The sequence below is a fragment of the Cervus canadensis genome, chromosome 15, assembly GCF_019320065.1.
Source record: "Cervus canadensis isolate Bull #8, Minnesota chromosome 15, ASM1932006v1, whole genome shotgun sequence".
Taxonomy (NCBI): Eukaryota; Metazoa; Chordata; class Mammalia; order Artiodactyla; family Cervidae; genus Cervus; species Cervus canadensis.
This window is the reverse complement of record NC_057400.1, coordinates 7,023,147-7,049,994: the sequence shown is the minus strand read 5'-3', so window position 1 is coordinate 7,049,994 and position 26,848 is coordinate 7,023,147. Positions and strand designations below refer to the sequence as shown.

The 26,848-nt window shown below is 39.8% G+C and overlaps 2 protein-coding genes across 9 annotated transcripts in view; both read left to right on the top strand.

The window, feature by feature from the left end:
* PTPN4 (protein tyrosine phosphatase non-receptor type 4) overlaps positions 1 to 13,264 on the top strand; it is a 190,364-nt gene extending 177,100 nt beyond the window's left edge. For all 3 annotated transcript variants that reach the window (XM_043488068.1, XM_043488065.1, XM_043488066.1), the window contains exon 27: positions 5,386 to 13,264. In XM_043488068.1, coding sequence (XP_043344003.1) covers positions 5,386 to 5,472 — 87 coding nt within the window. In that variant the 3' untranslated portion in view covers positions 5,473 to 13,264. The remainder of the gene's footprint in view (positions 1 to 5,385) is intronic.
* A 13,057-nt stretch (positions 13,265 to 26,321) lies between these two features.
* Positions 26,322 to 26,848, top strand: part of EPB41L5 (erythrocyte membrane protein band 4.1 like 5) — a 154,824-nt gene continuing 154,297 nt past the window's right edge. For all 6 annotated transcript variants that reach the window (XM_043488073.1, XM_043488071.1, XM_043488072.1 and 3 more), the window contains exon 1: positions 26,322 to 26,475. The gene's annotated coding sequence lies outside the window, so the exon portion shown is untranslated. The remainder of the gene's footprint in view (positions 26,476 to 26,848) is intronic.

Sequence of the window (26,848 nt, the reverse complement as noted above, 5' to 3'; positions counted from 1 at the left end):
AAAGGTACCCTCTACCCATTTTTCCTAGTATCTTCCCCAGCCTTCCCCAACCTAGTCCTAGGCAACTATTGATGTACTTTCTATCTTCTTAGGTTTGCCTATTCTGGACCATTCATGTGAATGGAGTCATATAATTTGATCTTTTATAATTGGCTTCTTTTAATTAGCTTAATATTAAAAGGATATACATTCTGTAGTATAATCAGTACTTCATTCCTTTTTCACTGAATAGATACATATTCTGGATTGTTTTCACTTTTTGACTATTGTGAATAATGATACCATAAGCATTTGTATATATGTTTTTGTGTGGAAATGTTTTCATTTCTCTTGGGTATATACTCAGGAGTGAAATTGCTGGGTCATGTGAGGAAGCGTTCAAAGCAGATATACCATTTTGCAGTCCCCTGGCAGTATGTGAGCGTTCCATTTTCTCCACATCATTGTCATTGCTTGTCATTATCTTCTTTTAATTTCAGCCATCCTGCTAAATATAAAGTGGTATCTTATTGTGGTTTTGATTTGCATTTCTGTAATAAGTAATTATTCATGTGGTCATTTATCTGTGTATCTTTGTTCAAGAACTATCCAAGTCTTTTGCCTGTTCTGCAATTTGGGTTTTGTTTTTATCATTCAATTGTTGAGTTCTTTCTATTTTCTAAATAAAGTCTCTTATAGATCTGTGATTTGCAAGTGTATTATACTGTTCTTTCACTTTCTTGATTAATTTGAAGCACAAATTTCTTAAATTTTGATTAAGTCTAGTTTTGTTTATCTTCTTTTTAATCACATATACTTTTGGTGTCATAGCTAAGAAATCACAGCCTAATTTAAAGTCACGAAGATTTTTATTCTTCCCTTTTCTTCCAAGAGTTTTATAGTTTAGGTCTCACATTTAGGTGTCTGATATATTTTGAGTTAATATTTACATACGGTTTGAGGTAGCGTTCTAACTTGGTTCTTTTCTGTATGGACCTCCAGTTGTCTCAGCCCCATTTGTTGAAAAAACTATTCTTTCCTCACGAATTGTTTCTGGGTCCCTTGTGAAAAATCAGTTGACCACAAATACAAGTGTTTATTTCTGGAGTTTCAGTTGTAGTCCATTGATTTTTGTCTGTTCTTATGTTAATACCACACTGTCTTGAATACTAAAAATTTATAATAAACTTTGAAGTCAGGAAATCTGTGTCTTGCAGCTTTGTTTTTTTCAAGACTGTTTTGGCTGTTCTAGGTCCCTTACGTTTCCATATGAGCATTAGAATCAGTTTGTCCTCTCTTCAAAAAAAGCAAGATAGGGATTGCATTAAATGTATAGATTATTTTGCGGAGTGTTGCCATTTAATAATAATCCATGTTCAAAAGCATGAACACAAGTTATCTTTCCATTTATTTACATTTTCATTGATTTTCTTCAGCAGTGTTTTGTAGTTTTCAATGTGCAAATCTTGTACTACTTTTTGTTAAATATATTCTTAAGTTTTTAAATATTTTTGGTCATACTGTAAGTGGACTTCTTAATTTCGTTTTAGGACTATGCATTGCTTAAATATAGAAATAAACTGGTTTTGTATATAGACCATGTAGCCTGCAGCCTTGCTGAAATCATTTGTTAACTCAATTTTTTGCATGTGTGAAAGTAGATTCCTTAGGATTCTCTCTATATAAAATTGTGTCATTTGCAAATATAGTTTAGTTCTTCCTTTCCAGTATAGGTATGGTTTTCTTTTCATCTCATTTCATATCTTCTCTTCATCTTGCCCAAGTGCCCTGGCAAGAAGCTCCAGTATAGTGTTAAGTAGAAGTGATGAAACTAGACATCCTTGTCTTGTTCCTGGCCCTAGAAGACAGCTTCCTGTTTTCTACCACTAAGTATCATGTTAGCCATAGACTTTTCATTAATGCTTTTTTATCAAATTGAGAAGGTTCCCTCTCACTAGTTTACTGAGTTGTCTCATGACAGCAGGGTGTTCAGTTTTGTCAAATGCTTTTTCTGTATCTGTCGAGATGATCGTGTGGTTTGTGACTTACTCGGTTAATATAGTATATTAGATTGATTAATTTTTGAATGTTAAACTTACTTTGCATTCCTGAGATAAATCTTACTTAGACATGGTATATAATTCTCTTTATGTGTTGCTTGACTTGACTTGCTAATATTTTCTTGAGGTTTTTATATCCATATCTATACATAATAGATTTTTTTTAGATTTATTTTTAATTGTTGTAAAATGCAAAACACAAAATTTACCATCTTGACCATTTTTAAATGTACAATTCAGTAGTGCTAAGTATATTCACACTGTTGTATAACCAGTCACTAAAACTTCTTCCTCTTGAAAACTAAAACTCTGTACCCATTGAATTACGACTCTCCATTTTCCTCAATTCCAGTCCCTCGGCAGCCACCGTTCTATTTTCTGTTTCTGTGAATATGACTGCTCTGGATACATCATATACATGGAATCACACATATATGATTTTGCGATTGACTTATTTCACTGAGAATAAAACTCTCAAGGCTCATCCATGTTGTGTGGCAGAATTTCTTTTCTTTTTAAATCTGAAAAATACTTCATAGTATGTGTATACCACATTTTGCTTATCCTTTTATCCGTTATTGGACATTTGGTTTATTTCCACCTTTTGTTGTTGTTCAGTTGCTAAGTCATGTCCAACTCTTGTAACCACATGGACTATAGCTCGCCAGGCTCCCTTGTCCTTCACTCTCTCCCAGAATTTGCTCAAACTCATGTCTATTGAGTTAGTGATGCTACTTTTAGGTTCTGTTGACTAATGTTGCTGTGAGCATGAATGTATAAATATCTCTTTTAGGCACTGCTTTCAATCTTTTAAGATATATACCCAGAAGTCAAGTTGCTGGATCATATCATACATAATAAGTTTTTGATTTTGTTCTTACAGTTTGTGTAAAGTCAGGATTCAAACATCGTCCACATGTTTTGATTGGTCTGTGTCTCCTAAACCTCTTTTAATCTGTGTCTTCTTCCTCCCGCTCTCTCTGTCTCTTTTTTTGGCTGCACTGTGTCTGTTGCTTTTGTGCAGGCTTCCTCTAGTTGTGGCGAGCTGGGGCTACTCTTTGGTGCAGCAGATGAGCTTCTCATCGCAGTGACTTCTCCTGTTGCGGAGCACAGGCTTTAGGCGCTCTGCCTCCAGTAGTTGCAGCCCGTGGGCTCTGGAGTGCAGGCGCAGTAGTTGTGGCGCACTGACTCAGCTGCTCCATGTGTGAAATCTTCCCGGGCCAGGGATCAGACACACGTTCCCTGCATTGGCAGGCAGATTCTTATCCACTGCGCCACCAGAGAAGTCCCGTCTCTCTTCTTTTATCTTGCAGTTTATTTGATGAGCAAACCAGGATGTTTGTGCTACGTATTTTCCCATAGTCTAGGCTTTGCTGGTTCCGTTCTAGACTGAACAAGGTGATGTTCTTTGTCTTAGCTGTAAATGGACCTGTAGCCTGTAGCACCTTCAGTGGTGTTACGTTCTTCCTTCGAGAGGCACATGATGTCTCTGCCTTCCTTTTGTGATGATAGCAGTGTTGGGTGATCATTGTCTGCATCATTGATTCGTTTGGCTTGCAAAATGATGATGCTCTATTATTCCTTTTTTATTTATTAATTGTAATGCTTCTTTAAAAGAGAAACTTCTCATCTGCTGTTTGGTTAACTAGTGATACAGTCTGCATAGGAAAGGCAAGATAAATACTTCATGCTTTCCCTTCACTTACAAGTTTTTAATGTGATGAATTGGTTCATTGGCCTCTCCCAGTGGCGACCACTTACTTTTGTTTGTTTTGGTGTTGTTTTGAATTCATGTATTTAAACATATGTGATATGTTTCAGCCCATTGCAATTATTTTTCTTAAATATGCATAATTTATTCCATTTTTAGTTCCTGGGAGACTGTTCATTCTAGCTCTTGAGTCTTTATATCAAGAGCTAGTGACTTTGATAGCTTACTTGCTATCAGTATAGCTGTCCAGCTTGTACATTTCTTGTCCCAGACTTAGCATTAGTAATTTCTCCATAAAGTTCTGGTCCTTTTTATTGGGGAATTATTTTAGGGACCACCTTCTGAGCACTAGGGATTTTTATTGCTGTTGAGTAAGCGTTACTATGTGTTTCTGGAAATCTTCAGTTGCCAGAAGAGGGAAAACAAACTTATCATGAGTTGATACTGGTGCTTCCGCTACAGATTCAGACCACAGTGTTTTCACTTACCATTTTCTACTTAACATCTTTGTCCCTTTTCTTCTTTAACAAGAGTGCAGGTTCTCCATGGTGCTGGAAAAGGAAGATGTAGCATGTCACAAGTACTCATTTGTTTTATTCCATAATACTCAACAAAGTCTCAGAATAACAAAGCTAACACCACAAACAGTATGATTACCAAAAAGAATTTTCAGTTCTTTTCCACAGTTATTTTGCTTTGGAATATATATTCTACAAAAAAAATGTATAGTCAAATTACTGTTTCAAAGTCCTCTGAAATAATAGCTCCTTTCTGTTTGGTTATGCCATCAACTAGATACATACGTGGATATGTTTTGTATTTTCAGTTTATAGAGGCTTTTAAAATTCATGTTCTAATTATGGAGTGTCTTTACATGATTCCAAAGTGAAATTTATAAAAGAAGGAAGTATATTCAATAAAATCTAATGTCTGTCTCTCTCCTTCACCCTGTTGACTCCTTTCCTAAAAGGAAGCCATTTTTTTAAAAAAAATGATTTATCCTTCCTTTGCTGTTTTCTTAATACACATTGAGTTAGGTACATATTTATATCCCTGTCCCGTTTGTCTTATAAAGATAATATATGCACTTATCTCTGTCTTGCCTTTTTTTACTTAGCAAAATATCCTAGAATCATTCTATAACATTCTGTAGACTTTTTTCCTCTTCTCTCCATTTCATAGTACCCACTTTGAGAATGTACCAGGTTACTGACCCAGCCCTTTACTGATGACAATTTGAATTGTTTCTTCTTTTTTGTTTTTATAAATCTGCAGTGAATAGCCTCATTTATGAATAAATGTTTTCAATTTCTTTTTCTAGTTTATCTTTTGGATAGAGTCCTAGAAGTGGGATTACTGGGTCAATAGGTAAATTAATGTAATTTTGTTAGATATTGCCAATGTCCACCCATAGGGCTTGTAGTATTGTACATTCCTATTAGCAATGTATGAGTGAGTTTTGCCAACAAAATATGTTGTCAAACTTTTTTTGCCAGTCTTAGTGAAAAATTACGTATCCGTGCAGTTTTACTTTGTATTTCTTGTGTAAGCAAGCCAGGTGAGATGTTTGTCTTTTTTGTTTGTTTATTTTCTAGTCTTTCTGATCAAGTCTATTTTTTATATTTTATTTTTCAGAGTCAATACAGATTTGTATGTGAAGCTATCTTGAAAGTTTATGAAGAAGGAGTTGTTAAACCTTTAACGACGTCATCAAATAAATAAGAAAGCAAAGGTCTGGGAAATGTATTGGAAATTGCTTTCCATTATATTCACTGTGCCATAACACTGCTCACAGGAAATGGCATCTAAACAGAAAAAAAGAAGAAGAAGAACTAACAAAAACTGAAAACTTCAGCACTGTTGCACTTTATGTTTTAAAGAAAACGTCACTCTCTCAAAATCTATAATTCATGTGTTTGAAGACTATTTCATTCTTTGCTCCAAACAAATAGTGAATAACTGAGGATGTTCAGGGTAACTTATGACATCTCGTGGTGGTGCCATGCCGTCCCCTTCTGGTAGAATTGCCACAGACAAGGCTCAGAATTCTCAGCATCTCTGTTGTATAACTGTATCTTGAAAGCAAAAAGCATTCAACATCAGGAGTCAGCTCTGGTGTCTCCCAGTGATTTGTGTTCTTACTATACTGATGACCAGATGTTACTTTTTAAATGTTAGCAATATCATTCTCAATATTAGCCAATACACTGCCTATGGATGCAGCACATCTTCCCCTACACTCCCCCCATAGAGACCTGCTGTTTGGAAGAAGAAAGTGGAATTTGCTTTTCCCAGGAAATGCTGCACATTGTCCATTTACCAGCATCTTATAGAAAGTATAAATATGAATCTACAAATTTTCTTGAATTTAGCAATGTAACTTACATTTATCTTAAGGTTGGCTTATTCCAAATCATGTGATTTCACATACTTGATGTAAAGGAATGCATGCATTGTGTCTTAACCCCTTAAGTGCCTTGCGACGTCTTTGTATGTCTAATGAAAAGGCACTCCTTTGACCCTACTAGGAGGTATGTATGTATATTGTACATTTACAGTTTTATGCATTTTGAATCAGTTCACCATTTTTAAAATGGCTTCTCGTATTGAGAGTTATGCAGTCAAAGGAGGGTAATGAAATTCTGTTTCTTACTCAATTCCTGTATTTTGCCACAAGAAGCCAAGATAATTTGTGACCTACTGAGTGAGTGCTCTGCTGCTATGGAATTATTCAAAACCTGCACATTCCTTTCCTGAGGGACAGGGGTTACAGTTTAGCAGCTGAAGTTAAAAGATGCTTTATTCTTCAAATTTCATATTTATTTTACCCCTACCTTTAGAAATGGCACCTAATATACACTTTGAAGTTAAACATATGAATAAGCTAAAGTTAAAGCAGCTAATTGTGACTTGTTTCTATCACTAACTAAATTATCCCTTTTTAGCATTCATTTCAGTTCTTGTCAAGCTTTGTTCACACTGGTCTGTTGATTGGGATACTACAAACAAGGAATGAAATGTTATTGAGTTATTTCTAAACATAATCCCTCAACAGCTAAGATGAGGACTTTCTTGTCATTTTGTGTACAATTAAATTACTCCAATTTATATATACTTACTAAGTTATAAGCATGTTAATATGGAGAGTTTTGATTGTCCAGCCTGATGGAGGACCTGATAAAAAAGAGTGTGTATATTATCCTCTTCAGGTTTTTTTGTTGCTGTTGTTTTTTTAATTTTTAAGTCCTCAGAGAGATAGAACTTTAAAATTATCCAGTTTTAATATAAGTTCAAATTTTCTCAGCTATTGAAATGTTACATTACAAAATTACTTTATATGGATTATGGTTAAAATAGATTCATTTACTAGTGGTTTCTGAATATTTCTGTATAGTCTTGATAAAATTTACAGTTGAATGGTAGATATTTTGGAACGTCATTTAGTGTGAGCGGGAAAATGTACATTTTTAAATCTTTGGTAAAATCTAAATGATGTTATTTCAAATATTAAAAATCCATAATAGTAAATCTTAGGAAGTTAAGTCCTAAACATTAATAGCCAAAATACCAAATACACTGTTGTATTAAAATATTTTACTTAAAGAAAAAAGTAAGCATAACCTTTATGTCAAAGTGAAATTCTTGTATCTATTTCTGAATTTCACAGTCAAGTCAGTATAAGATAGTAAATAGCTACACAGTCTTATTTGAACATTCCATTCTCTGCCAACAGATAGGTATGATTTAGACTGCTGTATGACATCATGGTAAGGTGAAATGTGAAAAAGTAAAATGTTGGGAGTCTACATAATTAGTAACTGTTTTGGAAGTAGTTTTTTATCTGAATTAAAAAGAAAACCTATCCTAACTATATGGACAGAATATGACAGCCATAGACAAAGAGGTAAAGTTGTATAGATGTAAGCAGATCAGGGTGTCATGTTTTTTGACTTAGGGTTACATTTACACTTTGGAAAGTAACTAATCATTTGTTGGCAATGAGCACTGCTGCCTTTGTAAATCATTAATGCCAGTTTTTAAATGATAATATATTAAAAATTTTAAATTACCTTTAAATTTCTCATATATGAATTTTTTTTCTGGGAGGTACACCCTGTCAGTATTTTTATGTACAGAAAAGATCCTTTTTCAAAGACATATTTATTAGGATCTTAAAATAAATTATCCCTACAGCTTTTTAAAGTAAACATTGCTAGTTATGATTTCCTGTCCACCTAACAAGTAAGAGTTTATGCCAGATATTTTTTGGCCATGCTTTGGGATCTTTGTTCCCCAACCAGGGATCGAACCCATGTGCATGGCAGTGAAAGCTCCAAGTCCTAACCACTGGACTTCCAGGGGACTCCCTGCCTGGGAATGTTTTTCATCTGTTCATCAATCTAAGTAGAGTTCTAGGAATAATCCCAATTTTCATACACTTAGTAGTTCTAGGTTCCATTCATATCGGTGTAACAGTGTGTGACAAAAATGCCAAATTCCTTGTATCTAAACTACTGCCCGCTCCAGCAGCCAACCCCACCTCCCCCAAACAACCCATACATTCAAGAAATCAATGTTGCTATTCTCACAACTGGAAATAGGTATTGGTGAATCAAAGGACTTTTGTAAATGCTAAGAATGTTTGTAAAAAACCTTGCCTCTGATTCAGAATGGTTTTACCATGTTCTTTTTAGGTGTTGTGTTGACCATCTGACTTATGTCAGCACTGTGTACACAGGTTGAGTAATATTCTGGAATAGACTGCATTCACAGGAAGAACATTTAGTATTTATTAAATCAATGCATAATTCAAAATAAAGGCAGAGTAAATAGCATAAGAATTTACTTCCTTTGTACAGCCTGCTGGCACAAGTAGGAGGGTGGAAAGGGTTGACCATGTTGATTAAAGAGAAAATTTATATATAAAAACTGACTTCGAGTGTATAAAAATATGTTAAGCCATTAAGACAGTTGCTTGAAGGTTTCAAGTACTAATACATGCACAAAAAGATGTTTTATGCGATTATGCATTTGTGTGTTTCGCCAAGGCTCATACTAACAGGGGTAAAGGATTATATTAACTATGGGAGTTGTTTATAATCTGTTGGCAGGTGATTAGCCAGGTCTAATCAGCTATTTGAACAAAAGTCTCCCGTCTCCACTAGAAGTTCCACAACCTGAGAGCTGAAAGAAACTTGAAAGATTTTATCAAGGCTCACCTTCTATTACTATAGGTAATGTGTGAATATCATAAATTCTTGTGAAGTTTAGTCTATTTCAGCTCAAGAATTATACTCAGGCAGTATTTTTCCTTAATTTAGAAAACAAATAGGCTTTAAAAAGCAATCTAATTAGGGCCCCACTCTGTCTGCTTGTCATGCTTCCCTGATGAAACAATAGCTTTTGTCATGTGTTTGGGCTGATGTACATGCAGTGTGAAAACATTCTAAAATGCAAATTAGAAGACTGATTTTTAAAAGCACTTGAAACAGAATGAAGATTTCGAATGTATGTCCGCTTATAATTAAATAATTTATGTTCATAATGTGAACATGTAGAATTAAAGCATTTATATTTGTTTTATAATCTTAAATCAGGAAGGGAGAAGGAAATAAGGATTTTTAACAATGTTCTGTGTAATATCTGTGTTTTGAATATTTAAAGATATTCTGATGGTAAGGTTGCCAAAGTAGTTTTGAATTCATAAAAGTTATTTATACCACAATAATGTGGGATATGTTTACACCTCTTTTATTTTATAGTAATAACTTTGTAGTTCTGATCAGTTTGCATTTAAGTCATTTACATTAAGTTAAATATTTGTTGGAACAAATACCTTTTAATAATACAAGAGAAAGATAAATTGTGCCACAGCTTCTGTATGTAAATGGCCACATCATCAAAGTAACTGCTTTATATTAATATAGCTTATTGCTTCTCATGTTTGCTTCAGCTAGCCAACTACAGTTTCTGCAACCATTTTTTTCCCCTGGTGTTTCCTCTAAGTAAAATACCTATGTTTTTAAAACCCATTGGATTAATTTTATCAAGTATCAGAATTACTGATCTGTTGGCAAAGTTTTATTGGTGTCTCAGTGTGATCACAACACAGCTTGTAGCAACTGTTGTATAAAGTTTTTAGAGAATTGTATAGCTCCAAGGGAATTTGTATAATAGCAAAATTTATTTGAGGGCTAACTGCTAATAGGCAACTTCAGCAATTTTACAGAGAGCTCATGAAGTTAATCTCAAAATTGTACTTTTGGGGATTAACTTACTTTACAATATCTACAACTATTTTCAACACAATGTTTTACTATACACAGACTTCATTTTTCTCAGTAGCAATTCCTACAATAAGCCTTACAATGTTATCAAAAAACAAGCCCTATTTCAGTGAGAAATGAGACATTTTATTTTTATAATCTGGGTGAAATTGTTGTGGGTAGACACCAAATAGTTATTTCTGTTCCCATATCTAAATTTGCTGCTACTTATTTGTATGTTTTTCTACAGTTTATTGTTGATTTCTGAAGTTTTGTGGTCCTTGTTATCTTTATTGTCGTAATCCAAGCTGATTGGGCAGCCAGGGGTACTGGGGTACAGTCCATCAGTGCTGACTAGGCAGGGTTCAGTGAATAAATAAGTAAACCAGTTTTTGTTTTGCTTTGTTTTTTTTAATTAACAAAGTGAAAGGTATTAGCGATATTGTAAGTTTAAGGCTACAGTTTTAGGAGGAGGCTCTAACGTGTGCCTAAAACCAGTACAAGAATGAAAATGTTTGAAAGCCTTGTTTTGCTTATAGAAAGTTTCAGTTAAACACTGTAGAATTTTCCTACCTATTATTGTGTAAATGATACAGAAAATATTTTTCTATGGACAAAAGATTGAAACTGTTAACTTCTTTTGCTTTGTTCTTTAAAAAGGAAAAAAATGATATTTGTATGTCTTTCATGCTGTAAAGAAATGAATGTATCTTTCAAATGTTACTAGAATTAAGACTTGATCGTAAGGATACGCTTTGTTTTAAAAAAGTTAGCGAGGATTGAAAAGGAAAGGAAGAGTGTTTCCCATTTCATTATATAAAATGCAGTTTTAGAAGAAAATGTCACTTTCTTTATAAACAATGATCATTATTGAAGCATATTTCAATATTTCAAATACCTTCTTTTTCGCTTTGCTTTGTCTTAGCTCTAGAATAGAAGTTTTCCAAAAAATGTGTGCATACTGTTTTTAAGTATAAAATAATTAAATTGTAGACTTCTGGAGTGTGGGGGAGTATGTGCGTATGAGAGTAAGCATTCTGCTGCGTGTGTTTACTTTGAAGGAAAGTTCTCAGGCTTCGTCACTGTCTCAGCCACAGATGAGGACAGCAGTCTGAGCATGTGACTTCAGTGAAGCCAGAAAACTGTGGCTAACAGTCACCACAGTAAATCGGTGCAAAGGCCCTGACAGATAGTTTGTTTTTTATTCTCAGCATTTTGGACAGGTAAAACCACTGAGCCCAACTCTGACCTATAGCAGTGGTGTCTTATATGGCTGAGAGTTTATTAATTTAGCTGAACAGAAGACAAAAAAAGCCCTACATTTTAAACCAATAGACATGATTAATTTGTTCAACAGTTTCTTTGAAAGGTAGTATTTATTATTCATCATGCACTGAGCTTGACTCAGTGGGGCCTTCATTATTTGGGCTCCTACTTCCATTTCTCCAACGTGAAAAAAGGTTTTTTAACTTCCATTTATAGTAGACTCTTTATGATGTAATATTTTCCTTCATTAACTTTTGTTACAGTTGTTAAAAGGTTAATATCAGGCCCCCCCCCAACCCTGAGAGTTTCCAAAATTTAGCAGATAATCTGTTAATCTTAACTAAAACGTCACATCGCTACATGAAATTATCACCATAAAATCATTAAGGAGACTCAGTCCTACAATCTTAGGCCAAAATAGGTTCTGACTTGTGGTTTCCCTAAATTCACTGTAGGCACACTTGAACCCATTTTACCTGTTACTAAAAGAAGCCTCTTCATTTCTATTCCTGAATTGTGTTCCAGTTTTTGCCAACCCTTCAGCTAGTTGACAAGATTACTCATGCTTTCTTGTATCCAGTAGAGTAGGATCATATTTCAGTGCTGAAATTGATTTCTTGAATTTCAAATAGCACTTTATTTCAAGCTTACTACTGACTTAATTTATATATTTAAAGATAAAATTTATCCTAGAGTCTTGTAAATATGGAAAAATATAACATTAGCACGTAGAGCTCATTGGATTAGACCCACGTTTAAATGCTTTACAATGCTCTCTTGATCATTTGATATTTAAAGGGTAACTTGTGTGATTTTGGCTTTGCCATTCTTCTGTGATTTATTTGGTACAATAAAGGCTATCCAGTTGACAGTCTTGCTGGACTCTGAGTTCTCTCAGCTAGCTTCAGCCACGTTTGGTTCACTAAAAGCATTCTGCTTTGCATTTTTGTACATTACATGATGAACACCTGGAATCCATTTGTTTTGTTTTGAGTTCTACTTAGGCGTTAAGTCAATGCTTCACCACCAGTAAGTTGAAAGGGGCAAAGTTCTGACACTTCGTATACATGTTGAAAGGCAAGATTTAAGAGACTAAAAGTTTACGTTAAGCTGTTTTCGTTTTCTGTCATTAGAGTATTAGTGCTTAGGCAAATAAAAACTGTCCAGCCCAGTGTTCCAGCAGCATCAGGATGTTACAGTTACATCCCACATTGTAATCTTTTCAAATAAGAAAAGCTAGTCTTTATTTTCTACAGGGTAGGCTTAACTTTAGGATAGATAGTTTACGATAGACTCATCAGTGATATTTTTAAGTAGTAGTTTTAAAAATAATATTTCTATGTAGAGACTGTTTCAATTTGGGATTTTTTTTCTTGTAACAGGTGCTATATGTAAATATGAAGGGCAAAAAGTCACCTAGTTAAAAGTCTAGTTCATTTTCTAATTAGATTATGATTTTACATTGTTTGCTGCCATTTCACGTTTGGTTGTACTGAACTAGTAGCTAAATGGGATTAGCCCCTTCACTTTTTAAATTCTTTTCCCCCATTTCACAAAAATACCTCTTTCCATATGGTTTCCCGTAATTAGGAGACAAGGAATCGTAGAGTTCATTTAAAATCTGTAAACTTGAATTTGGTCAACACTGGGTTATTTGAAATCATCACTATGCATTCTATGCATTTGTCACTGCAGCTTACTGTGTGCTTGAAAGACCTTGTGGATTTGTCTTAATTTCCGTGAAAAATTAGAATTCCTGCAATGAATTTCATGTACTAACAGCAAACAGGATAAAAATGTTGATTTGCATTGAAACTGTTTAACCCTGAAAGCAATTTATGTGAAATGCAGTCATTATACGTATTTTCCTGGCCATAATTCGTTTTGACTGAGAAATAGTTGTTCAGGTTCAACGTGAAAAAACTCTAGCTGTGACTTTAAATTGTTCAATTGCAAAATAAAGATGTGCTTTAGTAATTTAAGTATAAGAGTTTTAAAGATTATTTTATGGGAGTTTTCATTGTTGGGCTTTTCAGACAATGGTTATTTTCATTATTGGGTGGTCATAGACTAGGAGAATGCTAAGTGCAAAACTTATTTCTAGAATTACTGATGTAGTGGTTGTGTTTGCGGGTGAGTGCCGGGAGCCGTTGTGGGAGATCCCACCCATGACGAGGTCATGAGGGAAAGACCTGACACGCAAGGCCGTTCAGGATACAAGGGACCCTCCAGGTTGGCCTCGGCCTTTACCCCACCCTGCATCCTCCCCCCTTTTCTGCCGCTGTTCTTGTTTGCCCTGCTGCAGATTCTTGTGTTGCCTACCGAGAGCTCTCCTGCTCCTCTTTCACTGAATGAGGACCAACTTAAAACCCTAATTAAATCTCCTAGATGCTGGTACCCTATGAAGGGGCCAAGGGTGAAGGGAATGCTTCAGTTCAAACCCTTTTGCTGGCACTCTGGCTTGTCTGGCATATGTGTGCTCCTATTGCAAAAAATGCTCATGATTGTCCTAAACATCCTAAGCACAGTACGCTAACAAAAGAAACCATTAAGCATAGGTCCCTCCGCGGGGTGAGAAAAGGCTCCACAAATAAAATAGCCACAAATGTGCCTAATAAAAAACACTTTAGATAGAGGTTAGCTGGTGACTTCTTGCAGGTAGTTAACTTTTAGACTAAGAGCCTGTTTTGTGCTATATCTGCTGTTTTTGCAATCCTTTGCGTTTCTGTTCTGTAAAAATGCAATCCTATCTAGTTCCCATGGAGATGACGCCTAATAGAAAGAAAATAGATTAACCACAAGAAAGACAGGGTCAGGCTACTGAAGTTGCTTAAAGTTACACCAGGTGCAAGCCATAAAATGTGAACAGGCCTGAAGGCCAAAAGATACTATACATAGAGATTAACCATAAAAAAGGCCCTAATAGGCACAGAGCCCTCCGGGGGGTGAGGAAGCCCTATAGCAGAACACAAAAATATTATTCTAAAAGTGGGTATATAAGGATTTAGAAAAATAAGAGTTTAGCCCTAGTATAAAAACAATAAGATAATTGTTAATTTTAACGAAGAGTGCTAAACAGAGGCTGCCTCACCAGAGCCGCAGAGTCTTTGTGTGGTAAAACTTTTTAGATAAATTTAGCTGAAAACTCCTGCAAAAAGACTGACCTCTGTGTTAACAAGATTGTATTTCTACTGTGTTGCAACCTGCTGTACCATGAGACTGCCACTTTTCTGTTTTCTGCTAAACTCAAGGCCAGAAGATGTACAAAAAATCTATGGAAAAGACTCTCATAAACAAAAAGTATCCAGAGAACACCTGGTTTTGTGAAGGACAAGCTGATGTAATGTTAAACTAAGTCTGTGTGCTTATCTCCCCCTTAGAAATGTACTAACTTAGGGTATAAAAGGGTATTAATTTTATATCTAGAAATAAATTGAAAGTGTTAGTCGCTCAGTCGTGTCTGACTCTTTGTGACCCCCATGGACTGTAGCCCACCAGGCTCCTCTGTCCATGGTATTCTCCAGGCAAGAATACTGGAGTGGCATAGTCATTCCTTTCACCAGGGAATCTTCCTGATCCAGGGATTGAATCCAGGTTTACCGCCTTGCAGGCAGATTCCTTACTATCTGAGCCACCGGGGCAAAAGTAAAGCCATGCCTCTGTTCTTACGTGCATGATACTTAACCTTCAAATACTATAATGAAGACCCATGAGGAGTTATGAAAGCCTCTGTCCCATACCTTTGCCGGGGAATCTTCCCAACCCAGGGATCTAACCCAAGTCTCCTGCATTGCAGGTTGATTCTTTACCACTGAACCACTGGGGAACCCTGCCCCTAAGAATAGTCCCCCTCAAATCAATGGCAACCTCTGTTAATTTCTTGTCTTCTAGTGGAAAATATTGCACAAGTATTTATGTGTACATGTACATTTTGTTAAGGCCAAAGGAATTGTACAATATATTCTGCAGCTTGCTTTTTCATCTTTCAAACATTTCCATATCAACACACTCAGATCTACTTCATTCTTTTTAATCACTGCCTTGACCTCCGTCATACAGATGGATATGCTATAATTTAATTTCTTGATTTGTTCCCGGTTTATACTGTATGAACAGTGCTGCAGTGAATATCTTCAGGCAAGTGTTTTCATTAAAGATTTGCAAGTCTATGCATAAGGTAAGTTTCTAGCAGTAGGATTGTTAACCTATTGGGCACCTGCATTTTTAAATGTTAATAATTGCTCTCAGAGAAGATTTTAGTAGCTTGTGCTTCTACCAAACTTAGGAGAATGTCCGTTTCCCCACATTCTAGTTAAGACTGATATCAAACAATTCATTTGCTCATCTCATACATGAATTATTATCTTATTTTGACCTACAGTTCACTCATAAAGAGGTTGAATAGATTTTTGTATCTTTATTGATCTCTCTTATTTCTTGTTCTCCAAATTCTACATTGATATCCTTTGCTTACTTTTATATCAGGTTGTTTAATGTTTATTTATATGAGATGTTGGAAATTAAAGAAACTAGTCATTTGACAGTCATATAGGCTGCAAAACCTTTTTTCTTATGGTGTTCTTTGAATATTCTTATTTGGGTCTGGGGGAGGACATGGTATTTTTAATACTTTTATAAACAAATATATTAATCTGCTCCTTTATGACTTCTGAATTGGCGTATACTTGCAAAAACCTTGCTCTAATTCCTACGAATATTCTATCTGTGATGGAAGCTTTCTTAACGAGCATCCAAATAACCCACTCAGTGTACCAGCGCTCTGCTTTCTGCTCGTGTTCTCCCCTTGCCACCACTGGCTGCGCTCAACTATGCCAGAGCTCTGCTAATTCCACCAGTTCTCTTGTAAGCTTACTGAAATCAGTTCTGTTTATTTGCTAACCTATACATGCAAATATATTTATCTATATTCTATCATTTAGAATTACCTGTTACCTGAGCCAGTGAAATGTGCATGTGAAAAGGGGTAGCATTTTTCCAAAAGCTTCTTAAAGGAGTCATTGAAACTTTATGAAAGCCTGAAAATTACTAAAAATTGGTATGAGCAAGACAGTTATAACAGACTTGGGAAGCAACAGTTAGAACTAGACATGGAACAACAGACTGGTTCCAAATGGGAAAAGGAGAACGTCAAGGCTGTATATTGTCACCTTGCTTATTTAACTTATATGCAGAGTACATCGTGAGAAACGCTGGGCTGGAGGAAGCACAAGCTGGAATCAAAATTACTGGGAGAAATATCAATAACCTCAGATATGCAGATGACACCACCCTTGTGGCAGAAAGTGAAGAAGAACTAAAGAGCCTCTTGATGAAAATGAAAGAGGAGAGTGAAAAGTTGGCTTAAAGCTCAACATTCAGAAAACTAAGATCATGGCATCCGGTCCCATCACTTTTGGCAAATAGATGGAGAAACAGTGGGAACAGTGGCTTACTTTATTTTTTGGGCTCCAAAATCACTGCAGATGGTGATTGCAGCCATGAAATTAAAAGACGCTTACTCCTTGGAAGGAAAGTTATGACCAACCTAGACAGCATATTAAAAAGCAGAGACATTACTTTGTCAGCAAAGGTCCATCTAGTCAAGGCTATGGTTTTTCCAGTAGTCATGTATGGATGTGAGAGTTGGACTATAAAGAAAGTTGAGCGCCGAAGAATTGATGCTTTTGAACTGTGGTGTTGGAGAAGACTCTTGAGAGTCCCTTGGACTGCAAGGAGATCAAACCAGTCCATCCTAAAGGAAATCAGTCCTGAGTGTTCATTGGAAGGACTGATGTTGAAACTGAAACTCCAATACTTTGGCCACCTGATGCGAAGAACTAACTCATTTGAAAAGACCCTGATGCTGGGAAAGATTGAGGGCAGGAGGAGAAGGGGACGACAGAGGATGAGATGGCTGGATGGCATCACCGACTCAATGGACATGGATTTGGGTAGACTCCGGCTGTTGGTGATGGACAGGGAGGCCTGGCATGCTGCGGATCATGGGGTTGCAAAGAGTTGGACATGACTGAGCAACTGAACTGGAACTGGAACAGAAAAAAAATAGATGATATACTTGGGGTCTGTTTTTTGCAACAAAGACTAAGGGATTATAAGTAGGTTCAAACATTAACATGTTCTCAGAGCTGGGCCTGAACCTAGCACTGTGCACATAAGTAGACTTCAAGATTCGCAAAAATGTGTCAGAACTTTTCAAAGCCTGCTCTGGACACCTTAAGGAAATGGCAACCCACTCCAGTATTCTTTCCTGGGAAATCCCATGGACAGAGGAGCCTGGCAGGCTAGAGTCCCTGGGGTTGCAAAGAGTCAGACACGACTGAATGAACTGAACAGAACATTTATTTAACTGGACATCTTATTCCCAGCTTTTCATTTTGAGCTGTGAGTTAGGTCAAATAAAGTAACAGTTCTCTGAGGACAGGGTTTGAAGGAACTCTGACTCTGTTCTGCTCCCTCCAGTGGCCCTTTAGCTGCTGGTTTTAAGGCTGCAAAGGAACTGGGGAGAGAAGATGAGACTCGGGCCAGTCAAAATGCCATAAAACTCACTGCTCTTACCAAAATTCAGCTCTTTTTCCTGAATAAACACCTCTGGATTGTTGCAAACCTTTGGTTAATATCCAGAGTTTTAAAAAAGTTAATTCTGACCATGTTTTATTGTTTGGTGGTTGCTGTTCTGAGTAAGAGGATTTTCCAAGGTTCTTACACTGCTAGTTTCATGGACTCTATTTAACCCATTACTTTCAGACTACTTATTTTTCAACACATTCACCCAACTATGTTCGGGTTGACTCTCGTCTGTTGCCAGGAATGAAATCCATCCTCTGAAAATAAAGATTTGCTATCACTGAGAAAACCTAGACGCCTATGAAGTGGTTACTGCCTCAACAGCCAGCTTCATTTCTCACCACCCTCCCACTACTTTCTCTGGCATTAACAGTGCTAAGAATGAGGTTCAGTGCCCCTAAAAGGCACATCTCCTACCTTTGTATTTGATCCTCAAAGCTATATTTGAGAATCTCCATTTTACAGGTGAGGAAATTAAAACACAGTTCATCCTTTGGAAGTTAAGTAGCTAGTGAATGGAGGTGTCTGATTCTACAGCCAAAGTTAATATTCTCTGAGAATTAAAAAAAAAAAAAAATAGTACCAAAATCTATACGTTCGAAGTTGTTTGAACAATCGCTGTCATAACTTTAACCTGACCTCACATTCTAGATCAATGTTTGGAAAATAAGCACTTAAAATGGATGATTCTCTTTTTTCCTCCAAAGTTAAACTTTTTTTTTTTTTTTTACAAATTGGAGTTTAGTTGCTTTACAATGCTCTGTTAGTTTCTCTGCGTGCGTTCTCAGTCACTTCAGTCGTGTCTGACGCTCCGCCACCCTCTGGACTGTAGCCTTCCAGGCTCCTCTGTCCATGGGATTCTCCAGGCAAGAATACTGGAGTGGGCTGCCCACCTTCCTCCAGGGGATCTCCTGACCCAGGGATTGATCTCGTGTCTCCTGTATTGCAGGCAGTTTCTTTACTCCTGAGCTACCAGGGACGCTCCTCTACTAGTGTCTGCAGAACTACAGAGTGAATCAGCCGTGTGCGTATACATATCCCCCTCTGTCACCACCACACTGCGAGCAGTTCCCTGGGGTCTACAGTAGGTTCTCATTGGCTATCCATTTTAAGCATAGTGTCAACAGTGCATATATGTCAGTCCCAATCCTAATCTCCCAGTTCATCCCACCCCTTCTTTCCTTCCTTGTTCTCTACATCTGTGTCTCTATTTCTGCTTTGCACATAGGTTCATCTGTACTATCTTTCTAGACTCTACATTTATGTGTTAATATATGATCATTTGTTTTCCTCAAGTCTCCCTTCAAAGGAATTTTGAGGTTTGGTTTATGTAAAATTAAATGAAATCCTCTCATGTATTGAAATAGGTATAGCATCACTGATTTCAAGATCCGAAAGAGACCTCAGGAAGCATCCGTCCTAATTACCTCATTTTATAGATAACTGACACCAGGAAGGACAGGTGCTGTCCCTGTGAATGTGCTGCTCGTCCTACTGTGCGGTCTCCTAGAACACCTCTGTGGGTCCTGCCACACAGTCACAGGTATGGGGCGGTCATCCAAGGGCTTCCTCATTCAAATGTGTAGCCTGTGAGTGGCCAGTGTCACCAGCTGCCAGCTTGTGGGTAATGCAGACTCTCAGGTCCCACCCCAGACACAAAGCCTGTGACAGAATCTCCAGGTGACTCATGTGCAGTAACTTCTAGAAGCTCTGTGCCTTGGCTCCACCCCTTTTCTCTTGGTCTCATCCTGGTTTCACCACCATGCAAATCTGATGGGAAAATGTTTTCACTTCCGCCTCTCTGTTACTCAATATTATGAACTTGCCTGAGGCCATCCAGGGTTTTCTGAATTTTTTTCCCTAGCAGAATAAACAAGGCGTGTCTACCACCAGATCAGTAGTGCTATGTTCCAGATAATTCTGAACAAAATGATGCATGAAATATGGATTCGTGGAATATGAATGCTCAGGTTTATTGCCCTGAATCTCCAAAAGTGTGGAAAAGCCTGACTTTGTGCTTTGGAGGAAGAAGTGATTTGACTTCAGTTTATTTTGCATGTCCCATCTCTGCACACCTCTACCCCAACTCTCCCCATCCTTTTAAGGTGTCCTTCATTTAGCCTGTGTGGCTAATACTTCAGCATGAATTAGTTTAAGGTCTTACTCCTGCCAGGAACACTAGCAAAGAGAGGAAGGGTGAACTTGCAGACATGAGATTCTGGCTCAGGGAAGACTTCGCTGAGTAAGGAAAGCATGCAAGTGCATGGACCCGGGTCCAGGCTTCAGACCCCTCTACCCGCCTGACCCAGCCTCTGCCGCCGGCAGTGCAGAAGTACCTTTGTTCCTTGGACAGTAACATTTACATTATATATGTAGTGCTGTGTGCTTCTGAAAACATTTTCAGATAAGTTATTTTATGCCAGTCTCATAACTGCCCTGTTAGGAAGGTGGTATCATCCTCATTTTACAGACTTACTAAGTTATTTTGGATCTTTTAGTTTCTGAATTGAAGTCTAGACTCTGCTGTATGCTAATGAAACTCTTAGTGGTATTTCCTGATGAGTTTTTGTGTTCTATTTTTTTTACTTATATGCATTTTTGACTAGTTAGTGCTCCTCTGATTCAGTGTCTGGATAACAAAGTCTTCCTGATTTCCACTATCCAGTCAGTCCTAAAGAAATCAACCCTGAATATTCATTGGAAGGACTGATGTTGAAGCTGAAGCTCCAATAATTTGGCCACCTGACGTGAAGAGCCGACTCACTGGAAAAGACCTTGATGCTAGGAAAAATTGAAGGCAGGAGGAGAAGGGGGCAACAGAGGATGAGATAGTTGGATAGTATCACCGACTCAATGGACATGAGTTTGAGCAAGCTCCGGGAGATAGTGAAGGACAGGGAGGCCTGGCATGCTGCAGTCCATGGGGTCCCAAAAAGTTGGACACGACTGAGCGACTGAACAACGAACAACAGAAGGGTCTTGTCTTTCTTTCCTCCTTTCTTTCTCTTTCCTTCCTTCCTTTTTTTCATGGCTTAAAATAGCAACAGATGTTTATTATTGCTCATAGTTTCTGTGGGACAGGAGGTAGGTGGTTCTGACTCAGTCACAGATACATATTGGTCGGGCCTTGTCACAGGAATGCTTGAGGGGCTGGAGCATCCTGTGCCAGATGGCCCACCTACGTGATTGGCAAGTGGGTGCTGGCTGTTGGAGGGGGGCCTCAGCTCCTCTCCATCCATGGCTACCTAGGGCTTCTTGAGTATCTTCGCGACATGGTGGCTGCTGGCCTCCAGAGTGAACAATTCAAGAGGTCGAGGCAGACAGGACAGTGCCGGTTACTGGAAATCACACACTGACTTCTGCATTGTTCTACTAATCACCAAGGGTCTTTTCACAATGGAGGCTTTTGGAAGGCAGGGCCCCTTCAGCCTCCAGTAAGACTGACTCTCATTCTGGAATTCTGTCTGCTCAGGATGCCTCAGCATGAATGGCCCCACCAGTGTGAACCAGTTCAGCCAAGTTGACTGAGAAAGTAAGGAGCTTGGAAATCAGGACAAAAGGAGAGGGTTTTGTAGACTTGGGACCAATGTCCTCATTATTTAAAGGGCTGTGATATGAAAGAGCAACTATCTCCTTGTGGGCAAAGGCGGATTTACCATGAAGATCATCATGTTTAAGCTTTAGGGCTCCTGACTTGTATGGGCCCCTTCCAAGACCCTAATTCTCATTTTAAATCTTTAAATTTGTCTTATTTCACTTAAGCCTCCCCGCCCCCTGCCCCCAACAACTGTATGGTTTTCAGAACTAACAAAACCTGGATCCACCCCTTTCTGTTACTCCAGAGAGAAAACCAGGACCTAAAATACTGGTGGAAATCTAGGGTGAGGATGTTCATTCACTAGTGGAAAAATCTTTCCATGGCCAGGACCATTCCACCAAAAGTGGGTTATTCAAGTCGGCACTTTCAACACCATGCCCACAGTCGTTCTTCCTAATAACACCCTGTCTTTCCTGCTAATAGATCTTGGACTTTTTAAAGAAGCTGATAGTGAGCCCTTAATCTCAGAGATAGCAGGTTCTCCCCTAAACCCCAAGTGTGAATTTTAATTGGTCTAAACCAGTGATGGTATCCTTTTCTCCTGCTATTTCAGGCAGTTAATCCCATTCAATGAGACAGGGTGTGTTGGGACGTCCTTCCCTGAATTAAAGACACAGCTTCACTAGGAATTCCCTGGTGGTCCAGTGGTTAAGACTCAACACTTTTACTGCTATGGACCTGAGAGTTCAGGAAACTAAGATCCTGCAAACCATATGGTGCAACGCGCACCATCCCCCTCCCCACCCCCGGCCGCAAAAAAAAAGACAAGGCTACAGGAAAAGGAGATAATTTCCCCATTCCCTTTCATTTCTGAAACTCGGGAAGAAGAGCTGGAAACACTGCCTCCCTCCTGCGGCCCGTAGGCTAGAAGCATAAAAACCAGAATCCACATACTAAGGATAGCAGAACAGAAAAAGTAAGAGTTTAGGATTCTATAGGACTGTTGACCTGAACCAATACTAGGCAGCCAACTACCTTTAGATTACTTAGGTAAAACAAAAAAAAAACTCCTTATTTTTTTAAGCTACAGTTAATTGTGTTCTCTATTACTTGCAGCCAAGTGTATTTTTACTTCATTCAGCTGTGTTTAAGGAGACTGCATTCTCTGTCTCAGGCAGTTGGCGGACTAATTCACCACAAAACAGGAATGTTGCAGTGGGTATCTATGATTGAAGAGAGGATTTGGTGAGGGGATGAATTAAATCTTTCATGATCAGAGCACAGCCTCCTATGACTTGGGTCCTTAGATTTCATCCACCAAGATTTCATATGTCTTTCAACCTGTAACAATCTTTCTCAGCCTATTTCTCTCACTCCAACACCACCCTTGACGTGCATGCTGCATGCTAAACTGCTTCAGTCATGTCTGATTCTTTGCAGCCCCGTGGACTGCAGCCCACCAGGCTCCTCTGTCCATGGGATTCTCCAGGCAAGAATACTGGAGTGGGTTGCCATGCCCTCCTCCAGGGGATCTTCCCGACCCAGGGATCCAACCCACGTCTCTTATATCTCCTGCATTGGCAGGCAGGTTCTTTACCACTAGCGCCACCTGGGAAGCCCACCACCTTTGACAGGAAACAGCAAAAAGGATAAAGCGGAAGGGGAGAAGAGGACCCTTTCTCTAAACTAGTGTGCTAGGCAACAGTTTAGGACAATGAAGCATTTTATAAACATTCACAGAAATGTTTCCATTGTTGATCAGTAAACAGAAAAAGCACAATACAGCTTTCACATGTATAAACACTGATAATACTTGGATAGAGACGGCCCTGATAGAGTGAGTGGACGGCACTCAAGACCAAACAGTTCTCAAATAGTTCTCAAACAGTGTAATCTAATTCCTGGGTCTCAGGAAGGCTTTCCATGGGGTACATGGCCCAGATAGTTTTTTTAAAAAACTTTTTACTATGGAAAAAAATGTAAACCTGTACATAAAATGACAGAATATTTTAATGATTCTATCACCCAGCTTCACGCCCTGGCCCTTTCTGGTTTCATCTATACATGAACCATTTCCCTCCCTCCCCCCATGATACATCACTGTCATAATTTTTTTTTTTGAAGTATAGTTGATTTACAATGTTGTGTTGATTTCTGCTGTATAGGGTAGTGACTCAGTTATACATATATGTACCTTTTTCTTTCATATTCTTTTCCATTATGGTTTATCACAGGATTTGAATATAGTTCCCTGTGCTATGTAGTAGGACCTTGTTGTTTATCCATTCTGTATATTATAGTTTGCCCCTGCTAATACCAGACTTCCAATCCATCCCTCTCCTACCCTCTCCTCCTAGGCAGTCACAAGTTTGTTCTCTGTGTCTGTGAGTTTCTGTTTTGTAGATAAGTTCATTTGTATCATATTTTAGATTTCAAATATAAGTGACATCATATGGTATTTGTCTTTTTGACTCGCTTCACTTCACTTAGTATGATAATCTCTAGGTCCATCCATGGCATTATTTCATTCTTTTTAATGGCTGCATCATTGCTTTTTTATTGAGCTAAAATTCAAAGATGACTTATTGATGAAGCTATTTTTTAAAAATAGAGAAAGAAAGCTTCTTTACTTTAATACTGTAAATGGAAACAGTGACAGACTTTATTTTCTTGGGCTCCATAATCACTGTGGACAGTGACTGCAGCCATGAAATTCAAAGACGCTTGCTCCTTGAAGAAAAGCTATGACAAACCTAGGCAGCATATTAAAAAGCAGAGACATCACATTGCCAACAAAGGTTCAGATAGTCAAAGCTATGGTTTTTCCTTGGAGAAGGAAATGGCAACCCACTCCAGTGTTCTTGCCTGGAGAATCCCAGGGACGGGGGAGCCTTGGTGGGCTGCTGTCCATGGGGTAGCACAGAGTCGGACACGACTGAAGCGACTTAGCAGCAGCAGCAGCATGATTTTTCCAGTAGTCACATACAGATGTGAGAGTTGGACCATCAAGAAGGCTGAGCACCGAAGAATTGATGCTTTCAAATTGTGGTGTTGGAGAAGACTCTTGAGAGTCCCTTAGACAGCAAAAGATCAAACTGGAGATCAAACCAGTTAATCCTAAAGAAAATCAACCTTGAATGCTCATTGGAAGGACTGATGCTGAAGCTCCAATACTTTGGCTATTGGATGCGAAGAGCCGACTCATTGGAAAAGACCCTGATGCTGGCAAAGACCAAGGGCAAGAGGAGAAGGGGTCAACAGAGGATGAGATGGTTGGATGGCATCTCCACTGGATGGACATGAGTTCCAGCAAACTCTGGGAGATAGTGAAGGAAAGGGAAGCCTGGTGCGCTGCAGTTCATGGGGTTGCAAAGAGTTGGACACGACAGAGCAACTGAACAACAACAAGAAGAACAATTTTAACACTATTAGGGGAAAAAAATAGAGGTGGAATCTTATTCCTATCCCTGAAACTGATCTTGCCTTCTGACATGCTTCACCCAATAACAGAGAACAGAAGTGACTGTGTGTGATTCTGGGCATTGCCCTAATAGGCCTTGGAGCTTCAGTTTTCACTCTGAGGGGCTTCAGTCATTTTAAGTACCCTGCTGGAGATGCCCAAGACAACCCAGCTGCTCTTAAGAGCCACCCCAGCTGAGATGCCATGCAGATGAGTGAAGCCCTTTGGGCAACTCCAGTTCCTGTTGAGTTGCCCCAGCCCACAGCGCAGAGGGCAGCTTACCAAGCCCAGCTGTTCAGACTTGGGGTGGTGCAGGGTCAAACTGGCAGTGCCAAACCCTAGGAAGGGCCCTTCTTCCAGCCAGCAGGTCCTCCACTGAACCCCTCGGCGCTCTGCCCAAGGTCTGGGGGCCCCTTCAGCTCAGTTCTGTCCTCTCTGACTTGCCTCTGTCCCAGGGCTCTTCCCTCTGCCCCTACCCCTAGCCACGCTGCTTACCGCGCAGGCCATGCAGGGGCGCGCCTTCACCTCCTTCAGGCCCTCACAACAAGGCTTTCCTCTTTGCCTACCAGTCTGTGTAAGATCACCAGCCCTCCCTCTGTCCCGGCTTCCAGTTTTCTCTGTCATTTAGCAACGCCTAATTCTAGTACCTGGGGCTTCCGCGGTGGCGCAGTGCTAAAGAATCCGCCTGCCCATGCAGGAGACACAGGAGACGCAGATTCCATCTCTGGGTCTGGAAGACCCCAGGGAGTAGGAAATGGCAACCCATTCCAGTATTCTTGCCTGGAAAATCCCATGAACTGAGGAGCCTGGCGGGATACAGTCCATGGGGTCGCAAAGAGCCCGACGCGTCCGAAGCGACTTAGCACGCACGCACGCACGCAGCCCTAGTGCCCAAGGAGAACCATGAATAGTGCTGAATTTTACTAACCGGTGACATGCACTTTCTCTCTTTCCTGCCAGCTCTGAACGCCTACGAGGGCTCTTTTTGCCCCTTTTATCCGTGGTATCGCCACTGTCCAGAATACACCCTGGCCCATCGCAGGCACTTCCCTGAATTCTCCGTACACAGAAAGGATGCAACGTTCCCTGTTAAGCAGAAATTTCCTATTTCCCGCCGCTGCCTTACTGTTCTTGTCTCCAGAATACAGCCGGGCAAGTAAGTATTTGCTGAGTGAATTAATTTGCTGAAGGGCTGACAGCATGTCCTAGCGGTACCTGACGCCGGACTCCGTCTGCAGGGTAAGCCGCCTCTGTGACAGGATTAACGTGGGGGCGCCGCGGGCGCGCACCCTCAGGGGACCCGGCTTTGGCAGCGCCCCTTTAAACCTGCGGTCAGCTCTCGAGCCAGGTCGGCATCGCCGCTTTAACCCGAGCATCGCCCCGCCCCGCCATTTCCGGGGCGGTGTCATTGCCCATTTAAGAGTGGCGTGCCCCCGCCTCTAGGGCGGAGCTTAGAGGCTTTAAGGGAGGGGCGGTTGCGGCTGGGGTCCGCCGGGATTAGTGCGGTGGGCGCGCCTCTGGCCGCCATTTCTCAGCGTTTACCCGGAGCCGACCCCTCGCCGCCTCGCGCGGCCCTCTCCCTTCCAGTGGCCTCGAGTGGTCGCCGCCAGGTAAGCGCGCCACCCGCCTGGCTCCTCACGCCCTCCTCGCCTGCACCGGGGCTGCGGCCTCGCCGGGGACCCTCAGGCCGCCCGGTGCTTCGAGGTCGGCAGCCGAACATGTCCCGTGAGGGGCGGGCGGGCGGCGGCCGAGGGGCTGGCGCGGAGGGAGGGAGGGAGGCCGGACGAGCGTCCACCTGCGGGCGGACGTGGTCGCTCCGAGACGTACCGAGGACTGGTAGCGAGCGCGCTGGGCTGACGCGCACTGAAGGCAGACGGGCAGGTGTTCGGGGTGGGGGTAGGGGTATGGGGGCTCCGGGAGCCGCTTTCCTTTGCGCTCCGCGGCCGGGCCCAATGCATGGCTCCTGGGGTCGGCTTCAGTAGT